Source organism: Phyllostomus discolor, chromosome 5, assembly GCF_004126475.2.
Source record: "Phyllostomus discolor isolate MPI-MPIP mPhyDis1 chromosome 5, mPhyDis1.pri.v3, whole genome shotgun sequence".
Taxonomy (NCBI): Eukaryota; Metazoa; Chordata; class Mammalia; order Chiroptera; family Phyllostomidae; genus Phyllostomus; species Phyllostomus discolor.
In genome coordinates this window covers 32,008,800-32,029,988 of record NC_040907.2, presented here as the reverse complement: position 1 = coordinate 32,029,988, position 21,189 = coordinate 32,008,800, and the positions used below count along the sequence as shown (strand labels likewise).

At 44.7% G+C, this 21,189-nt stretch overlaps 1 protein-coding gene across 8 annotated transcripts in view; it reads left to right on the top strand.

The window, feature by feature from the left end:
- Nucleotides 1-21,189, top strand: part of MKNK1 (MAPK interacting serine/threonine kinase 1) — a 55,975-nt gene that overhangs the window by 23,006 nt on the left and 11,780 nt on the right. For 5 of the 8 annotated variants that reach the window (XM_036026029.1, XM_036026028.1, XM_036026030.1 and 2 more), the window contains 6 exons: nucleotides 6,447-6,548; nucleotides 9,202-9,299; nucleotides 12,026-12,105; nucleotides 13,658-13,731; nucleotides 16,176-16,280; nucleotides 19,698-19,753. In XM_036026029.1, coding sequence (XP_035881922.1) covers nucleotides 6,449-6,548; nucleotides 9,202-9,299; nucleotides 12,026-12,105; nucleotides 13,658-13,731; nucleotides 16,176-16,280; nucleotides 19,698-19,753 — 513 coding nt within the window. In that variant the 5' untranslated portion in view covers nucleotides 6,447-6,448. Of the gene's footprint in view, nucleotides 1-4,154; nucleotides 4,260-6,446; nucleotides 6,549-9,201; nucleotides 9,300-12,025; nucleotides 12,106-13,657; nucleotides 13,732-16,175; nucleotides 16,281-19,697; nucleotides 19,754-21,189 lie in introns of all 8 variants that reach the window. The other 3 variants (XM_036026026.1, XM_036026025.1, XM_036026032.1) reach the window with 1 other exon arrangement.

The window sequence follows — 21,189 nt, the reverse complement described above, 5'->3', positions numbered from 1 at the left end:
ATTCCAAAACACAAAATACAAAGCTATCTTAGAACAAGAAGAAACTTCTGATGAATTAGGTGTCAGATTAATATAATAATAATAAAATGGCATAACGCCCTTGCATTTATGTAAACTAGAGCAGAGCTGACCAACATTTTTAACATCACAGCGCACATAGAAAATGATGTTGTTCAGCCTGACGAGAGGATCAGTCTCTCAGTCACAGCACATCAGTAAGGGATTCTGTGTTAAGGTTTCCAACTAAAAGCATTCTCATTGGTGTCTAGCTAACTTGGACTGGCTATCCTCTTCTGCTTTCAGCATTGATGTTTAAATGCAGTGTAATAGTTTAAAGTTTGAGTTCTGAACCAGACTATCTGGATTTGAATCGTAGCTCTGCCACTCCCTAGCTATGTGACCATGGACAAATTACTTAATCCCTTTGTCCCTCAGTTTCTTCATCTGTAACATGTGAAAATAATGATACCTACCTCATAGAGTTGGGACGATTATGCAAGTTAGTACACGTAAAATGTGGTATTTGTAGAGTGCTTGGAACATTGCCTGGCATATGGTAAGTGCCATATAAGCGTGTGCATGCTACAACTGCTTGTAGTAGTAGTGTTCACTTTGACTGCTATTATACGGCTTCAGAGAAGTAAATGTTCTGGGTTCTGTCTCCCCGAAGCCTCCTGAGACCTTGTTCTCTGCCTCACATCTCTTAGTCTGGGCCTGTTCCTTAAGAATGTCCATCCCCCTTCCTTTCATTGCCTCTGTTTCCTTTCATCTTCTCGGTTTCCATTTATTTGGGGGCCTTCAGCCAGATGATGAATGAGAAAAGAGCTGAACTGATAATTGTACTCATTAGCTTGCTCTTACCCACTATTGCTTCTCTAGAAGGCTCTTGTGACTGAAGGAAAGAAGTCTTAGAGAGTGGGAAGAGGTGTGAATCATAGACCTTGAAAAGAACTCTAGAGTGGTTGGAAGAGGAACGTGAGCTGAGACAGCTGAACCGTTAGCCCACAAAGTCCGTTTTTAGTGGGAAGTGATCATCTGACACCACATGCTGACGTAGGAGCTGGTTAGTTCTCTATTGGCTCTACCAAAATATGGAGAACAGAGCTGGTGGCTTTGGAGCCCTGTGGCTCATAAGACTTCCTGGAGAAATGACACAGTTCTTTCAGGAGATGGGCTTTGGAGTTAGCTGCAAGGGCACATCAGTACGTGCATGTCATGAACACCTGTTGCCTTTGTAGTCCTGCTGGGGAGACTCCTCGTCGGCTCTGTGAGTTCTCTGGGCCCCCTCCCCGTGCAGGAGCAGGTTGGTTGTTGGATCTGTATCTTTAACAGCTACTACACTAACAATACAACTAACACTTACTGGCTAACAGATTTTACAAGAAAGGAGAACATACATCCCTACTCTTATTTTAATGGAGAAAACAAGGTCAGTTTAGGCTTAGGACTAGAAATATGTGTTACGATTGATGACAATGACCATACTAAGATGGTGAGACTGCATTTGCTCTGCCTCTGCTTACCCCTTCGGCTGATTTGCCACCACTCCCCCACATATCCTCTGCTCCAGCAAGCCTGAACATCTACAGTGGCGCTAACCGGCCGTTCTGCCTCTCTTTCAGGCCTTAGCGCATGCTCTTCCTCTGCCTCTCCTGGGCTTCCACCCTGGCCACTTCCCACTCATCCTTCAGGCACCAGCTTAGCTGTCCCTTCCTGTAGTCACCGGACTGAGTTAGCTGCTTCTCTCCTGCTCCACAGCACCTGGTACTCCCCTGGCACAGTGCTTGTCCCACTGTATTGAAATTGTTTTACATGTCAGTGGATTTAAGTTCCATAAGGACATAAACAATATCCTCTCTTGTATCCTCACTATCTAGTACTAGACAGTTAGCTGTTCAGTAAATATAGTATGTGTATAATGAATAAGTCAGGAGTGCTCTCACTTCTAGGTTCTTTTTTGACACAACCACCTTACGATATAAGCAGCCCAGGCCTTACTGTCACCTCATTTTGCATATGAAGATGCTGATACTCAGCAGAGCTAAGCAGCTTGCCAAAGCTCATGCAGAGAGCCAGGATTTAAACTGGTGTCTCTCAGACTTGAATGTTCAGTGCGTTTTTTTGTTTTTACAGTTTTCCTTTTTAAAAATAGCATTTAAAAAGACTAAAATTAAAATAGAATATTTTGTTTCCAGGATTATAAAAAATATCTTCAAGGCATCAGTATTCCTGAAACATTTTTTTTCATGAAATGTTGAATTTCAATCTAGATATGATTTTTAAAAATGTATAATCAGATTCTAAATCTCAATGTGCACTGGAGAAAAATAATTATGTATTTTATTGGAAAATAAAATGTGACGATAATAGTATAAAAAGTAATACATTTTATTGTACAATTTGGAGAGTACTGAAAAAATATAAGGAAGAAAATAAAAATGACCCCAGCATGCAGGGAAAACTACTCCAGATTGGAAACGGCCTGGCCTTGGAAGGGCCGTGTGGAGTTTGAATCCCAGGTAAATCACTAACTAGGTGTTTGGCATTTGGTAGATAATTCAGCTTCTGAGCCTTGGTTTTCTCACTTGAAATATGGTAAAATATTTACCTTTTAGGATCATTGTAAGAATTAGAGATAATGTCTATAAATGCCTGGTGCATAGTAGGCACTCTATCAAATTAGAGTAGTATTAATATATTTGTGTGTTTTTTTAACTAAACATTTTTTATTGGTTGATTGATTTGAGAGAGAGAGAGAGAAACATTGATCTGTTGTTCCACCTATTTATGCATTCATTGGTTGATTCTTGTATGTGCCCTGACCAGGGATCAAACCCACAGCACTGCCGTATTGGGACGATGCTCTAACCAGCTGAGCTACCCAACCACAGCTGTGCATTTCTATATAGTTTTTCTTATCTGTTGTGTGTGTGGTTTTTTTTTGAAGCACATTTATAGTAAGTATATCACTGAGTCCTCACAAGGTTGCTGGAAAAGGCGGGTATTATTTTCCAACCACTCTGTAGATGAGAAAACTGAGACCTCTAAGAGGCAAAATAATTTGGTCTTGGCATTATGTCTGGTACTGTTTGCACCAGGACTCTCAGTTTGGTCTCCTGATGCCAAGCCCATGTGCCTTCCCTATCAATGGTGTGCTTCTTTCCCAGCTCCACCTCCATCAATACACAAGTCGTGGACCCTGGAACCCTGTCCAAGACAAAGGCAAGGGGAGAAGGCAGTGGAAGTGCTGGGAGCCTCCACACCAGCTAGATTCAGTCTGAAAACAGAAAAGAAGTGCCCACTTCCTTCTCTGAAGTGATAGACATATTGCCCAATCCTATAGCATGGACCAGACTTCTTCCTAGAAAGTTAAAAACCATTTGAGTCACAGTGTTCTTTCAGAGAGGAAATTTATCAGGGAATTCATAAAACTGAATGCCTTTACTCTGTTGTCTCCAGGGCAAAGATGTGCCCAAATTTCTTTCAGTATGTATAGCGCTCAGTACTTAAAGGGCCTGGGTGACATGCACTGTACCTAACACCTCTTATGTGCATCATTTTATACCATTTTCACTTCAGTGCATGTTTTCTGATGGCTGATGTATGTCTGACTGATAGGAGACAACACAGAAGAACAGGTGACAGTTCTGGTCTTTAGGAACATTGGGGAGATCTCAAGGCCACAGAAAATCAGTGCTCTGATTCAGTTTCCAGCAGGGTGTTTGGGAGCAGAGGATGGAGCACTGACTTCTAGTTCTGTGCAGTAACAGCATCTATTTGCATGGTGCCTACCAGTGTTTGCACAAATCTTAACTCAGCCAGAGGGAAGGAGACTTTTGAGATGGTTTTAATGGCTGAGAAGGCTTCTTAGGCCAAGGAAGGGAGGTGAGCTAAAGACGGGCTTGATTATGGAACCTTGCCCTCTGAAGACTCTTATCAAATGATTGCATGCATAATAAATTAAGGCCCCACAGTCCCTGCAAGTGGACTGTCTGTGATAAAATAGAGTGTGTGGACAGGCTCCAGAGAGGAAACCATCAACCCCTCAGTGAGATTATGACACCTCTCCCTTCCCCCTCCCTCAGTGTAAACAGAGAAGTTAAGCTAAGCGTGTTTTTTCACTTCACTGTCTTCCTGCATTTTTTTCTTCCTAGTTTCAAACAACTCTCCTTCAACAAGTTCTGTTTCCAAGGACAGTCTTAACCATTTGTCCCTTCTGGCGTACCCTCTTGCAATGAAATCCATGCAGAATAGACCAGGTACTCTATCTTTTTGTGTGTGAAACCATAAAATCTAATACTGAGTGTGCAGCAGTGCTCAGAGGTATGCTGCTTCCACAAGAGGCTCCCTCAGCCCTACTGTGGTAAAAACCAAGTATAAATTGCAGCTAACAGGGTTTTCTAGCTAGAGTTGTAAGTATGTCTGAGCATCCCCTGTGAATTATAAAGCCGCCAGCCCTCTTGCTGCTCCTGCACCGCCTGCCTGTTGGCTGTTTTTCTTGTCCTTAGACCTTCCATCAGAGTGTGGGCAGGGGATGGAGAAAGAGAAGTGAATCCAAAATCTGTCCACTCTGCAGTTGGCTTGCAGTGCTAGCAAGAAAATAGATGGGGACAAGGGTTGACACTGAACTGCACACAGAGGCAGAGCCAGAGGGACAATGGTCCCTCCTTCTCAGCCTGCTGTCCAAATGGTCGATGCCGCCCTGCTGCCCCAAGCTCCTGAAAATGAGTGACCCTGTGTTTTATTACTGTAGCATTTCTCACTATGCTGAGCAGCTTTTTTCCTTTTAATGTACCTTGGACAGGGTAGATATCAGGGTGCTGATATTTCCTTTTAATTTTTTGAATTCATAGCATGTTGCACAAGATATATCTTGTGCTTGAAGCTATTGGCTAGAGTAATATTTTGAGATTCTCTGTGGATTCCTTTTATCCATGTGTTTATCTGTTCTGTAAAGTATAATTGAAAATCTGCTGTCATTAGATCCTAAAAATGGAAGGAAGAATGCACCCAAATTGAGCTGTCAGACACTTGGCTGCCTAACCATGCTTTCTGGACTGTGGTGTTGAAAAGGGCCGTCATTCTGTGTGCTCTCTCTTAATGGCTGTCGTATACTTGCTCCCGAGAACAGCACAGAAAGCGAGCATCGACTCTAATCAATCTTCCTGAGCAGACTTGCCATTTCTCTGATCGTGTTCAGCTGGGGTCCTCTGAGAAGAGAGTGGGCCTTTTCCCTCAGTGGGCAAAGAGCCAGCTTCCATTTCAAAATCTCTCAGAAAAAAAAGAATCCAACAACCCAGAGCCTGTGTTTATGGAAGGTTGGTCTACAAGTCTTTCACACTGCATGCCCCATCAGCACTTCAGTGCCTCTATTTTAGAAGGATGTAAAGGTTTAATCACCCTGGTGGGGATTTAGACCCAGAAACTTCAGAGAAATCTTATTATTTCTAACTGCAGGCAAAGAGTATTAAGGCTCCACTCTGGATCAGGGGCATGACATGTTCTATAAGTAATTTATCTTTACCAGGGGAAGGCCCTACTAGAGTGTCTTAGAAACAGTACAGTGGTTGGGTACTGGCTCATTATTCCTCCTATTCTCTTTCCCCTTCTCAATCTCCTGCTTATTCTTTCTGTCCCTACTTTTTCCTGGCCAGCCTGTCTTGTGTTCGAATATCTGCCTCCCAAATGTTCCCATTAACAAGAGGTACCAGGGGCTTGCCAGTGAGAGAAAATAATGCTTTTGCAATGAATGACTGCATCCAGAAGCCTGGTGTAGACCTGTCAACTGCAGACTTCTGAATAGACCCTACCTGCACCCTCTCAAATAAAGAACAGAGGAGGGAAGAGTATGCTGTGGCTCCAAAGGCACTCTCTGTGCCCTTAGACAGGAAGTAATCTAACCCTCAAACCCATCACCTGCTCTATTGTACCTTCACCGAGGCAGTCTCCACTGAAGGCTTTTTGAATCCCTGTGCCCATCCTCACAGAAATGTTACTAACCATGATTTCATTTGCATGGACCCCTGCCCAACCTCACCCTCCTTCCTGTCTTTCTCGTGCTGAAGCTGAAGGATGTTACAGGTGGGATTCTGCTTATGGATTCATTGTTCTGTTTGGGGACTATAGTTTGATTGGTGGCAGATTGGTGGCAGATTGGTGTCTGAGTCCTGAGACAGTGCTAATGAGCTTGGTTAAAGCAGGCTTCTGCTATCCTATTTTAATCTAATCTGTCTGTCTGAGTTTCTTTCCATGGTTAATGATCTCCTATGATGCTTTTGCCTTTTGTTTTGCCCCCTGGGTCAAAACAAATCAATAGTCCTCACAGATGTTTAAAAACCATCAGTGTAAAGCTCCTGGGTCTCCCCCTACCCCTTTTTTTCCTTCTGAGTAAATTTACAGCTTGATCGGTACAGTGATATTCCCTTCCATCTCCTCTTCCCTCCTAGAGATGGGCAGCAGTGAGCCCCTTCCCATTGCAGAAGGTGGCACAAGGAAGAAGAAGAAACGGAAGGCCCGAGCCGCTGACTTTTTGCCCGGAAAGTTTGAAGGTTGGTGACGACTCGCCTAAATCAGGCCTATGGCTCTCCAATCATGGGAGGAGCCTCCTGAAGCCCCCGGGTCTAGATCACAGGATCTGTCTTGTCGTAGAGGCAGCTCATGGTTGTGTGTGTGACAGGGATGCAAGCGTCTGCACAAAGGAGTGACAGAGAGAGCAGGGATGGGGAAAGCCCCAATCGGTCAGAGCTGTACACGGAGTGAGATGGTCTGGTGTGTTCCAACCCCTTCCAGATGTGATCTTTCCTTCAGCTATTCCTGGAAGGGCTGCTGAGGGACAGAACAAGCATGTGAGAGGAAGAGAGGGCCAGGGCAGCAAATGAAACTGCAATCTTCTGTACACAGAGAAATTGACTCCAAGAGATTGCAGCTACTTGTGCAAGCTACTTGTCGAACAGTGAGTTAGACACTGTTTTAAGAGTGAACACTATGTTCAGAGGACTCAGCATTGGTCATCAAACATTTTGAGCACCGTATGAGGTGCCAGGTGTGGCGCTGGCCTTGTTCTCACTGGGCATGTGATGGGGTGAACTGGGTCACTGGTCACTTCTGCCAAGGACTGAAAGGATCAGTAGCACTCCTAGGCGTGACCTGCCCCTCCATCCATTTTGTTTCTTTTGTGAAACTTGAAAGCTTTCGCTCATGGTCCCTCTTTCTAACATTGCAGATACACTAATGAATTAACTGTTTTGTAGAGCAGTTCTAGTCACAAGCCCTTTTCATGCGTCAGGAATATTGTACTTCCAACCACCAACCCATTCTGATGTGTGTCAAAGGCTAATGCTAAAGTGCCCATTGTGAGTAAAGCATGTTATTTAAAATACTTACAAAAAATATTTTGTTTCTTTTTAAAAAATGTTTATTGAATTTATTTGGGTGACCTTGGTTAATAAAATTATATAGGTTTCAACTGTACAATTCTATAGTATATTATCTGTATGCCATATTGTGTGTTCACATCCAAAGTGAAATTTCTTTCTGTTACCATTTATTCCCCTGTACCCTCTTCTACCTCCGCCCCCACCCTAGTCCCTCTGATAATCACCACACTGTTGTCTATGTATATGAGGGGTTGTTTTGTTTTTTTTTGCTTAGTCACTTCACCATTTCAATCCAGCCCCCTAACCCTCTCCCCTCTGACAGCTATCATTCTGTTTTCTGTCTGTGAGTCTGTTTCCATTTTATTTTTTATTTTGTTCACAAGATTCCACATATTAGTGAAATCATGTAATATTTGCCTTTCTCTGACTGGCTGATTTCACTTAGCATAATACTCTCCAGGTCTACCCATGCTGTTGCAAAATGTAGGGTTTCCTTCTTTTTTCACAGCTGAGTAGTATTCCATTGTATAGATGTACCACAGCTTTTTTATCCACTCATCTACTGATGGGCACTCGGGCTGCTTCCATATCTTGGCCATTGTAAAGAACGCAGTGGTACAACAATGTGTATTCTTAAACAGCTGCCAAGACCAAACTGTGATAAAGCCAAGAACGTACTTAATGTGGGGGGTTATCTGTTTGTTTGTCTTTAACTCACACAGTAGATGTGTGTATATGGATGGGGTGGAGGGGGCAAGGAGAAAAGGCATGGACAAAAGTCCCGAGGTTTTTAAAATAGCTTCCAAATCAACAGGTCTTGCTCTTTCAATGAACATAAGAGTATTTCCTGTTATTCAAGGGTGGCTTGTGCAGTTATAGGGCTTCTCATGACTCAGCGTGATAAAATTTAATTTCATGGTTTAAAAGTATTCTGCTCAGTCTGTGAGGGTAAGTGCCAGGCTACCTCAGGGTCAGGGGAAGCTGAGGAATGGAGGCCACAGGAGAGGAGGGCAGCTCAGCAGAGGCCGTGGGGGAGCTGTGGCTGCCGTGCGAAGGGGCTCGGTGAGCTTGTGCCGCTTGTGAGCTTGCGCAGGTCACCTGAAAGTTCTTTCAACCCAGGCCTATTATTCTGTTAGAAGCACTCTGACTCAGCACCCTAAAAACCTCGAGGCATCCATCTACTTTTTGTCTGTCTCCTGTTTCCTGTGGGTGGCTCCTGGAAACTTCTCAAAAACATCCAATGCGTTTCTTTGTGTGTGTAATAAAATAAACAGTGCTTTATTCCTCTCTGTATCACCAATGCGTATCGCACCCCTCCTATAGGGATCCCCCAGATTCCCTGAACAGATACATATAACCTTTCCCTTCCCTGGCCCCTTTTTACTGTCTTGTCTCTCTGTGATAGTATTCCCCACTGTCTGGTGTACTCTAGGGTCACTTGTGTACACATCTGTCTTCCCCATTGGACTGTGACCCTCAAAGGACAGGGACTATATTTTATTCCTCCCTCTGTTCCTATTATGAGTCTAATATGCTATCTGACACATAGTAGGTACTCAGGAAGTAGGTGTGCCAAATTGAAACCCTTTTGCTGACCTCACTTCTAAAATGGGGAACAGGATGCCTTCAGTGTGGCCTACTTGCTGACAACTGAGTCCTGAGACAGTCGGCGGGAGAGCTCATGGTCGTCCTCGTCACTGTGCTGTGGAGCTGTCGCGTGCCTTGTTGTCAAGCCAAGGAAGCTGAGTGGCAGAAGCTCTTCTTCCCGTCTCAACTTGCAGAGGGTAACTCATCTTGTTATTCTTCTCATCCATTTCATCTACAGATACGTACAAGCTGACCTCTGAACTGCTTGGAGAAGGAGCCTATGCCAAAGTTCAAGGTGCTGTGAACCTGCAGAATGGCAAAGAGTATGCTGTCAAGGTGAGTATCTCATCTGGGTGCCAGGCTTTACTTTACAAATAGTCCTTCCTAGACCAAATAAATGTTATATTCCCCAATACGGTGGCTCAGTAAGAATCAGGGTTCCAAAGCTGTATCTGTTGGATTCAAATGTTGATTTCCCTACTTGCTGTGTAACATTAGGAATGTTACTTAACCTTTTATTCATCAGTTTCCTCATCTGTAAAATAGACGTAATCACAGAACCTATATGGTATTGCTGTGAGGATGAAATAAGTTAGTCTGTGAGCAGTACCTAGCTCAGAGTAAGCTGTTTCTTATTCAACTGGCAAATGAAGTTAGCTTCAGGGAGTAGATGGACAGATTTGGAATTAGATGATCTACCTGAATTTCTGTTTTCACAAACTGCCATTTGACTTTGGGAAAGTCACTGAACCTCCTTGGACCTCAGTTCCCAGATCTCTCAAATGAAGATAATAATGCCTGCCCTTCCTGTCTCATAGATTGGCTATGAAGATGAAAATAAAAATAAACTGGTATTAGTAGAAAGATTTTTCACATTAAAAAATGCTCTAAAGTGGTGTATCATGATAATGAGGCCGGAGCACTCAGCTGTGGGGCAGGAGAGGTGGCTTCTAGCTACGTGACCTCGGAGTGGCCTCCTTCCCCCTCTGTGCTCCATTCACTAACTTCACATGGAAGAAGGGGTGGGTCTAGAGCTGTGGTTCTCCACGTGTGGTCCCCGCCCCAGGCCTTTCTATTTTTACCAAGTTTCCAAGTGATTCTGTTACCCACCAAAGTTTGAGAACCACTGATCTAGAAACAAGGTCTTATTACACCCAAGGGGGCAATTCAAACTTATTTCAAATCATCCACCTAAGCCGCCAGGTCTAATCACTGCCTCATATGGGCAAACCCAGCCAAGTTGACTCCTGAAAGAGGCAGTGTTTTTTTTTAACCAACCAGCCATAGTCCCAGCTGTGGGTTTATAAAGTAGAGCACTTCTGCTAAGCCATGTCCCTTTTTGCCTGGAGTATTGCTGTATACAGTAACAAAAGCACTACCTCATTTCCTCTTTGGAAACCGATCAGTATAAATTACAAGTAATTCTTTTAAGTATGCCCTAAATGTGGTAGAAACTACAAATGTCCGTTGATTTTCAAAGGTCTGACTACATTAATGGGTGACAGACCTATTTCTTCAAAGCTGGATCACAAGAGGAAAGCCAGGCCCTTCCTCCATGTCCCCTGGTATCTTTGGGCAAAGATGGACCCAGGCTTGGCAATCCTTGGATTTCAGCAGTTCTGCCCGTGTTTCATGTTACCCCTGTTCTTTGAACGTCCCCTAGAGATGGGCTGCTTCTCCCGGCGTGGCTCTACAATACTCAGTCTTATTTGGGTTTTCCCTACTAGCGTCCAACTGATAAATGCTCGAGTCTCCGGGTGGGAATGGAATTTCAAGATAACCTAGTCCTGAATTTCCTCTGTAACTCCTCAAATAGTTGAACTATGTTCCACTCCCCTATTACCTCCTCAGAGAAAATTATGGCATTGCTGGATAGCTTGCCTGCTAGAAAGTTCTTCCTGACTTTGGCCTGAAATGTTTGGCGAATGAACAGATTGCACAGTTTCTGTGCCCCAGCACTACACCTCTTTGTGCAGGAAATGGGTCCAGAGGTGTACTAACAGACACAGACTTATTCAGAAAATTACATTAGTCATGGATGTTTGTGTTGCGACACATTGGAGAAGTCTGAGGTACTCTACCCAGCATTCGTGGAACAAAGGACAGGATGTCGTCCTCTGCTGCCCACTCGTCCCACGGGGCTGTAAAGCAGCCAGCTCTGCAGAACACTTGCCCACAGACTGTACTCGACACAGCTGGAGCTCTGGATGGGTCCGTGGAGACATGCAGAGTCAGCCAGCCCCTGTGTAAACCACCTGCTCACCTGCTGGCTCACTCATTCCTTCAGTCAGTACTTGCCAAGCATCTCCAAATATGGAGGGGGGGGGCAGCACACAGTATCATAGGAGAAGCCCACCGTGTCATAGGAGAGACAGGCCTGTAGGTTCTCTGAGAGAAGCGGTATAAAATACACACAGGTGCAGGACAGCAAGGGCTTCGGAGGCAGCTCTGGGCTTGAATTCCTGATCTGGCACCTATCAGAGCTGTGGACACAATGCTTTACCTCTTCCTACCTTTGGGGATTGTGTTGTGAGGATTAAGAGAGTATGTACCTAAATGACTTAATGCAGTGCCTGCCAAAGAGTAAATTCTCAGAAGAAGTGCAGAGGAGGCATCTGAGCTGGGCCCCGGAGCTAGTTCCCATCCACAGTGCCCTTCATCCCCCTTGCTCTGCCTCCAGCACTAGGAGATCCCTCAGCAGAGCTTGTAAATTCTTACCCAAGAGGAGGAAAGAGAGGCCCTTGGAGTAAGAGCTGGGTAGAGAGAGCTCTTTGTCTTGCTGCTGCCTCATTCTCCCCTGGGCAGCTTGGGGCTGCCCTCAGAGGTGTCCGCAGTGTTGTGCTTGGCCAGAGTCGAAGAGGCCCAGCCAGGCCGGAAAGCCCTCGGGCCAGACTGCTGCTTTACTGACAGAGCCACAATGCCTGTGTCACCAAGACCTACTCCAGACGTGTGCTTGAAACCGATTTGGGCCAAATTTGGTATTCCGTTCTGCCACAGGGCTCCTGCGGAGGGGTGTTTTGAGGTCAGGTGGGTGTATTTGACAGATGTTATTCTTCCCACAGATCATCGAAAAACAAGCTGGGCATAGTCGGAGTAGAGTATTTCGAGAGGTGGAGACGCTCTATCAGTGTCAAGGAAATAAGTGAGTATAGCGTTGGGTTACTTGCTCCTTCTCTGGGGGGACAGGTGGCTGCAGAAAAGGAGGTTATTACCACCTCCTGCCCCCAACTCTCACTCCTTCCCCCTCAACTACATGTAACTCTTTCCACCTTTCAATGCTTAAAAAAAAGAGAGGAGAAATAACAGCAGCCATCTCTTGTTTAAGCCAATATACTATAAATATCAGCAATTCAGGTAAATTAGAAGAGTGAGAAACCTGAGTGAGTGCCTGGGACACAAATGGGGTTTTATGTCTTTCAAGTGCCTGTTGAAACTAGGCTGAGTGTTGCCTGGTGGAAACCTTTAGGAACCTGCTTTGATTATAGATGAGGATGATGAGAGCTATCAGGAATACATGCTGCTGTTTTCTGTTTCTGAGATAGTCACGTACGAGCAGCTACCACCGAGCGTCCTGAGAGCTGGCCTTCCGCTCTGTGGTTGATAACTGGGCCAAGGTGCTCTCTAGCCCTGTCTTGGTCTGCTCACCACCAGCTCCAAACCGTGGCTCTCCCACTGTGGCCTTAAATCAGGGTCACCTCTAAGGCTCCGCTTCCCCCTCTCCTTCCTTCCCTGGCAGGGTCAGCAGGGAGCCAGTGGCCCGGTATTGATGGCTTTGTCATTAAGCTTGGAGGATGGGGGCTGCTGTTGATTTAACTCCAGGCACTGCCTCTACAATCTTCTTTCAAATTAGGCCATTTTGGCCATCTTATTTGGACGCCTTCACACTAGTAAAAGCCTGGTGTCTCCCAAAGTGGTCAGCATTTTTTTATGAGGGACAGATTTTTATTTTCAGCCTGCAGCTTCTGAGTTCGGCATTAGAGACTCTACTTGGTTTATTTCGTTCTTTAAAAGAAAAAAAGCCCCCAACACCTCCAATATCCAGGCTGGTGGCTTCCCTACTGAGTTACAAGACGACCTTGTTGGCAGAGCACGGTAATGCTCAGGCAGACAGAGAGTGCTCACCGGGGAAGGCCACAAGTGCTATGGTGGCCGGGAACACGGCCGTTTCATTAAGCAGCGCTTAGCAGTTAGGGTCTAGCGGTGCCCACGTTAGGCCCCAAGTCTATTTGACAGATGTTTCCATTTTCTCCAGGCAATGTAAATACTGCCCCGTGATTTATGGGCAAGAGGGAGGGCAAGTAATTATTTGCTGCTTGCCTCCAGGACACACACCTACTATTCAGCGTTATTAGCCGCAATTGCTTCCAGTCGGCTGCAGATTTTATTCAGTTTAATGTGACCGGGACTTTTTTATAACTCTACCTAGTGGGTTTTAGGGTTGGGGTTTGACAGCACAGACTTGGTGAAAACACCAGAGACTAAACATTATGGAAAGATAAGGTGACCTGAATCTTGCTAACACCATTGGCTACTTCTCGAACATGGGTCTTTAATAAGCATTCTGATTTCAAGTTGATTTCTGCCCTGTTACAGGGTGTTGTGTATTTTTTTCATTGTATATTTGTAAATGGCCTTTAGTATATAATACCGTTTCTCCTTTTTTTTTCTTTTCTTCTTATTTTTCCCTATTTAAGGAACATTTTGGAGCTGATTGAGTTCTTTGAAGATGACACAAGGTTTTACTTGGTCTTTGAGAAATTACAAGGAGGTACTTAACTGTTGAGTATGTGTTTGGACTTCTGATTAAGACACAGGGTAGTGATCATTCATCATGAATCCCAGAGACGTCTAAAACGAGTCAAGCTAATAAAAAGGATGAAGGACTTAAAACTGCCCTTGATTTGGGAGAAGGGAGGCCGGAGGGAAGGATGATAATTAGCATTTTGCAGAGCTTAGAATGTCACCTGTGTGGGCATTCTGTAGATGCCTTCTCATTGTAATAGGGCTCATGCACAGATACATGTAGTCACCAATTTATCAATCCAGGTTTTGACATGTTCTCTATTTAACTGAATTAATTGTGGGTGGAAGCTCTTACATACATTGTGAAGTCCAGAAGTGCTCGCCAGGGGAGAGGAGGGTCCCATTGTTTAGGACACAGACCCAGGATAGAGAGAGGCCTGAGAATGTGCCGTCCTTCACAGAGAAAGTTGCCATTTCTGACCGTCACCATTACTGCCATCACCCACACGCATAATCACTGGGATGTATATTGAAGTTGCTTTTCTGACAAAGAGAAGGAGATAGAGACGCCCTTGTCCTCCCCGTCACTCACCAAACCCCAGGACACATGGGCAAGGTGAACATTAGGGAGGGTGTCTGGAGCTGAGTGGAGGGCTACACGGAGAGGCTTAGTGGTTAAGAGACAGTGCTTTAGAAACCAGCAAGGCCAAGTGTAAGTCTAGCTCCATCACGTACTAGCTGTGTCACCTTGGGCAAGTCACTTAACCTTTCCAAACATATTCTCTCATCTGTGAAATGGGAATAATGAGAGCACCCACCTCCTTGGAATGCTATTACGGTAAACGATGGAATTCATGTGAAATGCTTAGCACAGTACCTGATAGGCACTAAGGGTTCAATAATTGTCAGTGGTTAATATTATTAAAACAATTGGGCATGGTGGGGGCTAGCTGAGAAGTATGTAGAATGTTGCCCTCCACCTTCCTTTTTAACAAATTTGGAAACAAGAGACTCACTACTGTAAAGCAAACCTGAGACCTAACCAGGAGCTGGTTTTCTCGGAATGTTTCCTAGCATGTTGGAATCCCTCGATTGTTTGTTCTAGCAAGTGAAAGATCTTTCATCTCCTGTGTATGCCAAAAACCAGATAACAAAGTAAACACATACCATTTGTAGGTCACAGGGTTGACACCTTCAGTCCAGAAATACAGGCAGTGAGCATAGACCACATGGAGCCAAGCCATATGTTCATGCCCGTGCCTGCCTTGCCCCACCCAGCAACACTAGGGCTGTGAGTTACATGTTTGAAATGCTAGATGCAGCTGAAACCATATCACTCAGAGTACAGCTCTACCGAGGTCAGACCCAGTAGGGGAAGAGAGGGTGGTTGGCTCAGGGCAACCCATCCCCCAGCGCCCAGGCCACAGGTCCTCCTGAAGGGAGGTCTGTGCAGGTTTGGAGGCCAGCCTCACTGGGCTTAAGTCCTGACGCCACCACATACTGGTGTACAGTCTTGAGCAAGTTGCTTATGCTTAATCATTCTCAGCTCCGGGTTCCCCATCTATAAAATGTATTTGTACATTTTGTAAAATTACGGTGAAGCTAGTCTAGATAATCTATTTAAAAAGTATTACACACCTTGGCTGGCGTAGCTCAGTGGATTGTGCGCAGGCTGAGAACCAAAGTGTCGCAGGTTCAATTCCCAGCCAGGGTACATGCCTGCGTTGCAGGCCATAACCCCCAGCAACCGCACATTGATGTTTCTCTCTCTCTATCTCCCCCACTTCCCTCTCTCTCTCTCTAAAAAAAAAAAAGTATTACACAGTGCTTGGCACATAGTAACTACTCAATAAATGTTAGCCAACAAAATGTACGATCTTTGAGAAATTACAAGGAGATACTTACTGTTGAGTGTATGCTTGGACTTCTGACTGAGGCCTGGGGCAATGATCATCTATCATGAGTCCCAGAGACTTCTCAAAGAAGTTGCCAACAAAATAATAATAATAATAATAATGGAGAAAGTTCTAGGAAGAGCAGTTTTTTCTCTTGTTCTAGACCTTTACTGTCCAGTGAGGGTGTGGCCTTTCTGTTTGTAGGCTGTACTCTCGTTTGGATCTGAGATCAGTTGCAAAGGAGGAAAAGTTTCTACAGAGAGGCCCCCCAACCCCAGGTCGATTCACTTTTAGTTCTTTTTGATTCCAGAAGCCAAATGGCATTGATATCTTTTGGTCATTTAAATAGTTGTTCTGCACTCATCATAGACAGGAACAGAAGACAGCAGTTCAGTTCTGCTCAGTCCAGTTTTGTGCTGGCACCTCCTCTGTGCCAGGAACCACACTTGGTGCTGGACATTCAGTAATGAAGAAGCCTATGTTCCCACCCCAAACTTGTGGAAACTTGGCCTCTGAGAAGTTATACTTAGTAGAGCCTGAAGAGGCGCGCTCCTGTGACCCCTCTGCCCCCCAGGCTCCATCCTGGCCCACATTCAGAAGCGGAAGCACTTCAATGAGCGAGAAGCCAGCCGAGTGGTACGGGACGTTGCTGCTGCCCTCGACTTCCTACACACCAAAGGTGAGCCGGGAAACCAGGGTGGCTCCCAGACTTCTGATGTGGGTGGTGCATAGATGTGGAGCTATTAAGAATTGATAAGGATTACAAAAGAAAGGTCGGGGAAGAAAATAAATTTCATCTTGAACAAGGTATATGTGGGTGTATGGATCTGAATGATTTTCCTTTCCTAATGAAGATGCAAGACATGTATCATACAATCATTCTAGTGTAAGTAGTTGGGTGTTATCCTTTCTAATCTTAAAATACATCACTCACTAGTGTGGCTCCTTTGGGCATCATTCTGCAGAGTGGAAGGCCACCCACCGGTTGAATTCCCAGTCAGGGCACATGCCTGGGTTGTGGGTTTGGTCCCCAATCAGGGCTCGTATGAAAGGCAACCAATCAATATTTCTGTCTCACATCAATGTTTTACTCCCTCTCTTTCTCCTTCCCTTCTCCTCTCTCCAAAAGTAAATAAATAAACTCTTTAAAAAATACATCACCTATATTGGCATGATAGTGTATATGTAGTTTTATATCTTGTTGAAAATAAGTGGAAAATGTAGCTTTCTACTAACATGGTAAGTTCAAAGCATCTATTGAACTTCATAGTGGTAAAGGGCAAGGTTGCTATTGTTTGAATTACACTTTGGTTTATAGTCTTTATTTAAGAGTAATTACATAGTTAAGAGCTTCTGTAGTGTCCTGATTGGTGTGACTTAGTGGATTGAGCATCATTCCACAGACCAAAGGGTTGTCAGTTCGATTCCTGGTCAGGGCACATGCCTGGGTTGCAGGTTGGGTGCCTGGTTGCGGGTGTGCAAGAGGTGGCTGATCAATGTTTCTCTCCCTCTCTTTCTCCCTTCCTTCCCCTCTCTCTAAAAACAAATAAATAAATTCTTTTATTTAAAAGAAAAAGAACTTTATAGTAAGTTAGTTTTGCAAATTGAGTATTTGTTCATTCCATAAATATGTTTATTACATACATGTTTTTAAATTTGCCAGACAACAGTGCCTTGGAAAAAAAGAAGTCTGGCTTTACCTTTTTACCAGCTATGTGCTCCCTCAGTAACAATGCTCACCCTACAGAGTTACAGTGAGACTGAAGGAAGAGTTATGTCACCAGCAGCATTAACACTGAGTTAGCACTTGTTATGTGCCGGACATTACTAAGCCTTTCATCGGTACTTAGCTGGCTTATGTAATTGTGTGTGTTCTACGTGTGCATTGTATATGCCTAACATAGGTGGAACACAGTGCCCGGCACATAGGACATAGTTCTTGAATAATGTTATTCCCTGCAGCCTTATCCCCCACCAGGCAGAAAGCACTTTTATTCATAATATTAATTCTCTCAAAGCATCCTGCCTGGTGAGGGGCAGAGCAAATAATTTGTGACTTAGCTCTGCTCCCTTCACTTTTGTGGATACAGGCCAGCCACCCTGGCTGTGAGTGCTCAGGACCACTTGTAGGCATGCTGTCCATGCACCCCACTTTGCACCAGCTGCACTGTGCAAACTGGTGTGGCCTGGGTGCAAGAGGTTCAGGTTCATTGATTCTACCTTGTTTCCTCCAGTGGCTGGAGAGAGAGCTGCAGACTGACAGTGCCCAAGTTGGGGGCCTGACTTGTGCATGGGGTGAAAATTCCTAGGAGGGGGTGTCTGTACTTTCCACAGCATGATGAATAGCAGTGGTTCTGTTTCTGAAAGCTGGGATGCGTGTAGGTAACACCTGCCTGACAAAGATTTACAACTGTTCCCCAAGCTGCCTCTGTAGATTGCAAAACTGGGTCACGCTTTTTACAAGATCCATACCTTAGAGGGGGGGTAAAGGCGGGTTTATTTTTTATTTATTTATTTTTTTACAAGAATGCACCAAAGGGAACAGAGGCTGGTAGTGTCTGAGGAATTCTGAAGTGCTTGTTAACATCTAGCTGGCCAGCTGCCCATGTGCCTAGAAGTTGGAGGGGATGAAAAACGATTTCCAGCTGAACTTGGCTGTTTTCTAAATAACTTCACACTGGGAAGATGAATTGGGCAAGAATGGGTCAGCCTGGAAACAAGTTCCATACTTTTAAATATTGGACACACTGCAGCTTAACCTCTGGGAAATGAACCAGAGCTGCTCGATGGCTGGTGTGCTCACAGAGGCAGGCCTATTATTACACATGGCTCTCAGTTCCAGGCTGGGGGACGACTGGGCCATCAGCACCTATTTGGAGAGCAAGGCTCCGTGTGTGGCTCGTGATCCTTCTGTGGGAGCACTTGCTGTAATGGAAAATATCTTTCACTTTTAGTGCGGCAAGCTGTAGCCCGACTCAATTTGTGCAGCCTGGACTGAGTTGCTCTGGGTTCTCATTCAATTAGGTGACTGATGAAGTCACTGAGCTGCTGGAGCCCAGGTTTTTGCTCGAGTGAAGGGCCTCCAGTGGGCTGGGCCTCTGTCACCTACTAGGGAGTCAGAGGGCTGCCTGAGAAATTGATCATCCAGGGAGTTTTAGTAAAGCAGACTCTGTCCTGTTACCCAAGAATCCTCTGCTGCTTTCCAGTACTTCCAAATAGTAGCTGTTCAGCTTTTGCTCAGCCTTGCAGCCCTTCTGTCTCTGCATCATACACTCTGCAGGAGGAAAGAGGAATGGGAGGTTTCTGGGCCCACAACTAAAACTCCATGGCCCTGTGAGTTGGTTCTTTGCCCCCATCTTTGGTTAGAAGGTGGTTTTCCCGCAGGTGTCTTCTTGTCCTGGTCAGGAGCTTTTAACCAACCCCTCACGGGGTCAGCTTCTATCTGCAATGTCCTTCAGAAGGGCCGGCCAACATGCAGAGGGGAAGGGGCCTTATCTTAAAAACAGCACCCCGTGGGCCAAAGCAGCCTTCGCTGTGCTTCTGGAAGGACTGTCCTGCATATGCGGAGCAGGAGAGAAGGGAATTGGACAAGATTTGGGAGATATGTTCACTAACACTTGATCCTCTGAACATTAAGGAAGTCCCACTGAAGGAATCTTTTTTTTTCAATCGGCCACACAAGAAGAAATGGGGTAGAGCATTCTCAGTCCCCTGAGATGCTCTTAAACAAGGCACTCATTATTTCTGCATTGCTGTTCCAACAGGGCTGTTCCCAGAGCTCTTTGCTCTGCTTCCTATTAGGCTTCTTATTCTTCGTTGTCCCTGCAGTGCTGAGCGGTAGGCTGGCCAGGATTCATTTAGCCCTTCTTATCCCTGCCAGACTTCTAACACTTCTGCTTCAAAAGAACTTACAGATTCAGCTGTGCTTTTGGTTTGTCTCTGGTTACGTCTACCTCCTGCAGCTCGTTGGCTTTTTAATGTACCATAATTGGGAATTAATCTGCGAACAACAGCATTTGGGAAAAATTAATTGTGTGTGGAATGTTTGATAATTATATGCATATGTTAACCATTTCTTTGCTCTTTGTCATTTCAGGCATTGCTCACCGAGATCTGAAGCCCGAAAATATACTGTGTGAGTCTTCAGAAAAGGTACTTAGGGCCTGACTTAGGATGTTACAGATTTTATACTGACGCAGGGAAGCCACCTTGGTTTCCATAGAGGTTGTTAGCAGCCCTCTTGGCCTCTGGTACTAACTTGAACTGATTATTATGGACATGTGAGAATGTTATACCTAATGTGTAGTGTTTCTATATTCTTGATAGGGTTAATCCTTTTCCCTTCTCTGCTGTTTTCAGCAGTGTGATTGGCTTAAGCCTGAGAGTTTGTGAAATATATGAGAGCCACACAAAATGAATGTTTTCTAGTCTAATGCACCTACCTTTAGAGCAGTTGATGGGAGTCGTAAACAACTCAATCCTATATGAAGCAAATCTCTGCCTATAAAAGATGGTTATGTCGTAGTGTATATGCCACTAGAAGTGAACATCAAAAAGGATTTTTGTTTCTATTTTTATTGCCCATTAAAAAGAAAATATTTGTACTTGGGGTTGAACAAATGCCATCTATTTTAAACTTGCCCTTAACTCAATCTACTGATAAATGGGAGTGTTTGCATTTCCATAAGGATGCATGAATTTGAGAAATTCTCTGTTTGTTAGGAGGGATTTAGGCCCTGGTGGGTTTGATGGCCCACACTCACAGTTCTGTGTTTCTATATGTGTGTATGCATGATCACACATGTCTTGGTCAGAATTAAGGGATATCTCTTAGATAAGGAATGGTGTGAGAGAATATATGAGTCAACCTGGTACTCAACAACTTTTTTTTAATGTTTATTGATTTTAGAGAGAGAGGAAGGGGTAGAGAGGGAGAGAGAACACTCGAGAGAAACCTTGCCACATTGCTCCACTTGTTCATGCATTTGTTGCTTGATGTTTGTACATGCCCTGACCGGAGATCAAACCCATGACCTTGGTGTATCAGGACAACACTCTAACCAATGGAGCTTGCCAGCCAGGGTGGTACTTACAACTCTTGTGAGGGGTAGTAATGTATTAGTTCCAATGAGACCTTCTGCCTTCCTGTCAGTGTCTCTGGCATTAAACTATATGATTTGTCATTATTATCATTAGGACTATTAATAATTGTAGCTAACAGGGTGCACCACCTCGCATCCCTAGACAGTGGTGCTGGAGCTGCCATGGCTTTATGTAGGGCATAGGCCAGGGCTACCTGGCAATCAGCAGCCACTCAGAGCCCTCAGAGGGAGAGAAGGCACCACTGCCATGAGTCACTGTGCTTCTCAGTGGGACGGCCAATGCAAGGCGAGGACCACATGAACAGGTGGAAGGATCGCAATGCCGGAAACACAACTGCTGTCATGTGCAGAGGGCAGCATAGGCAGACATGGCTCACCTCCTCGCACAACCACATCAAAATTACAACTAAAATATAGAACAACCATCACTGGAAACCCTCATAAATTGAGTTGAATGGAAGTCTGACAACTACAGAGTTAAAGAAA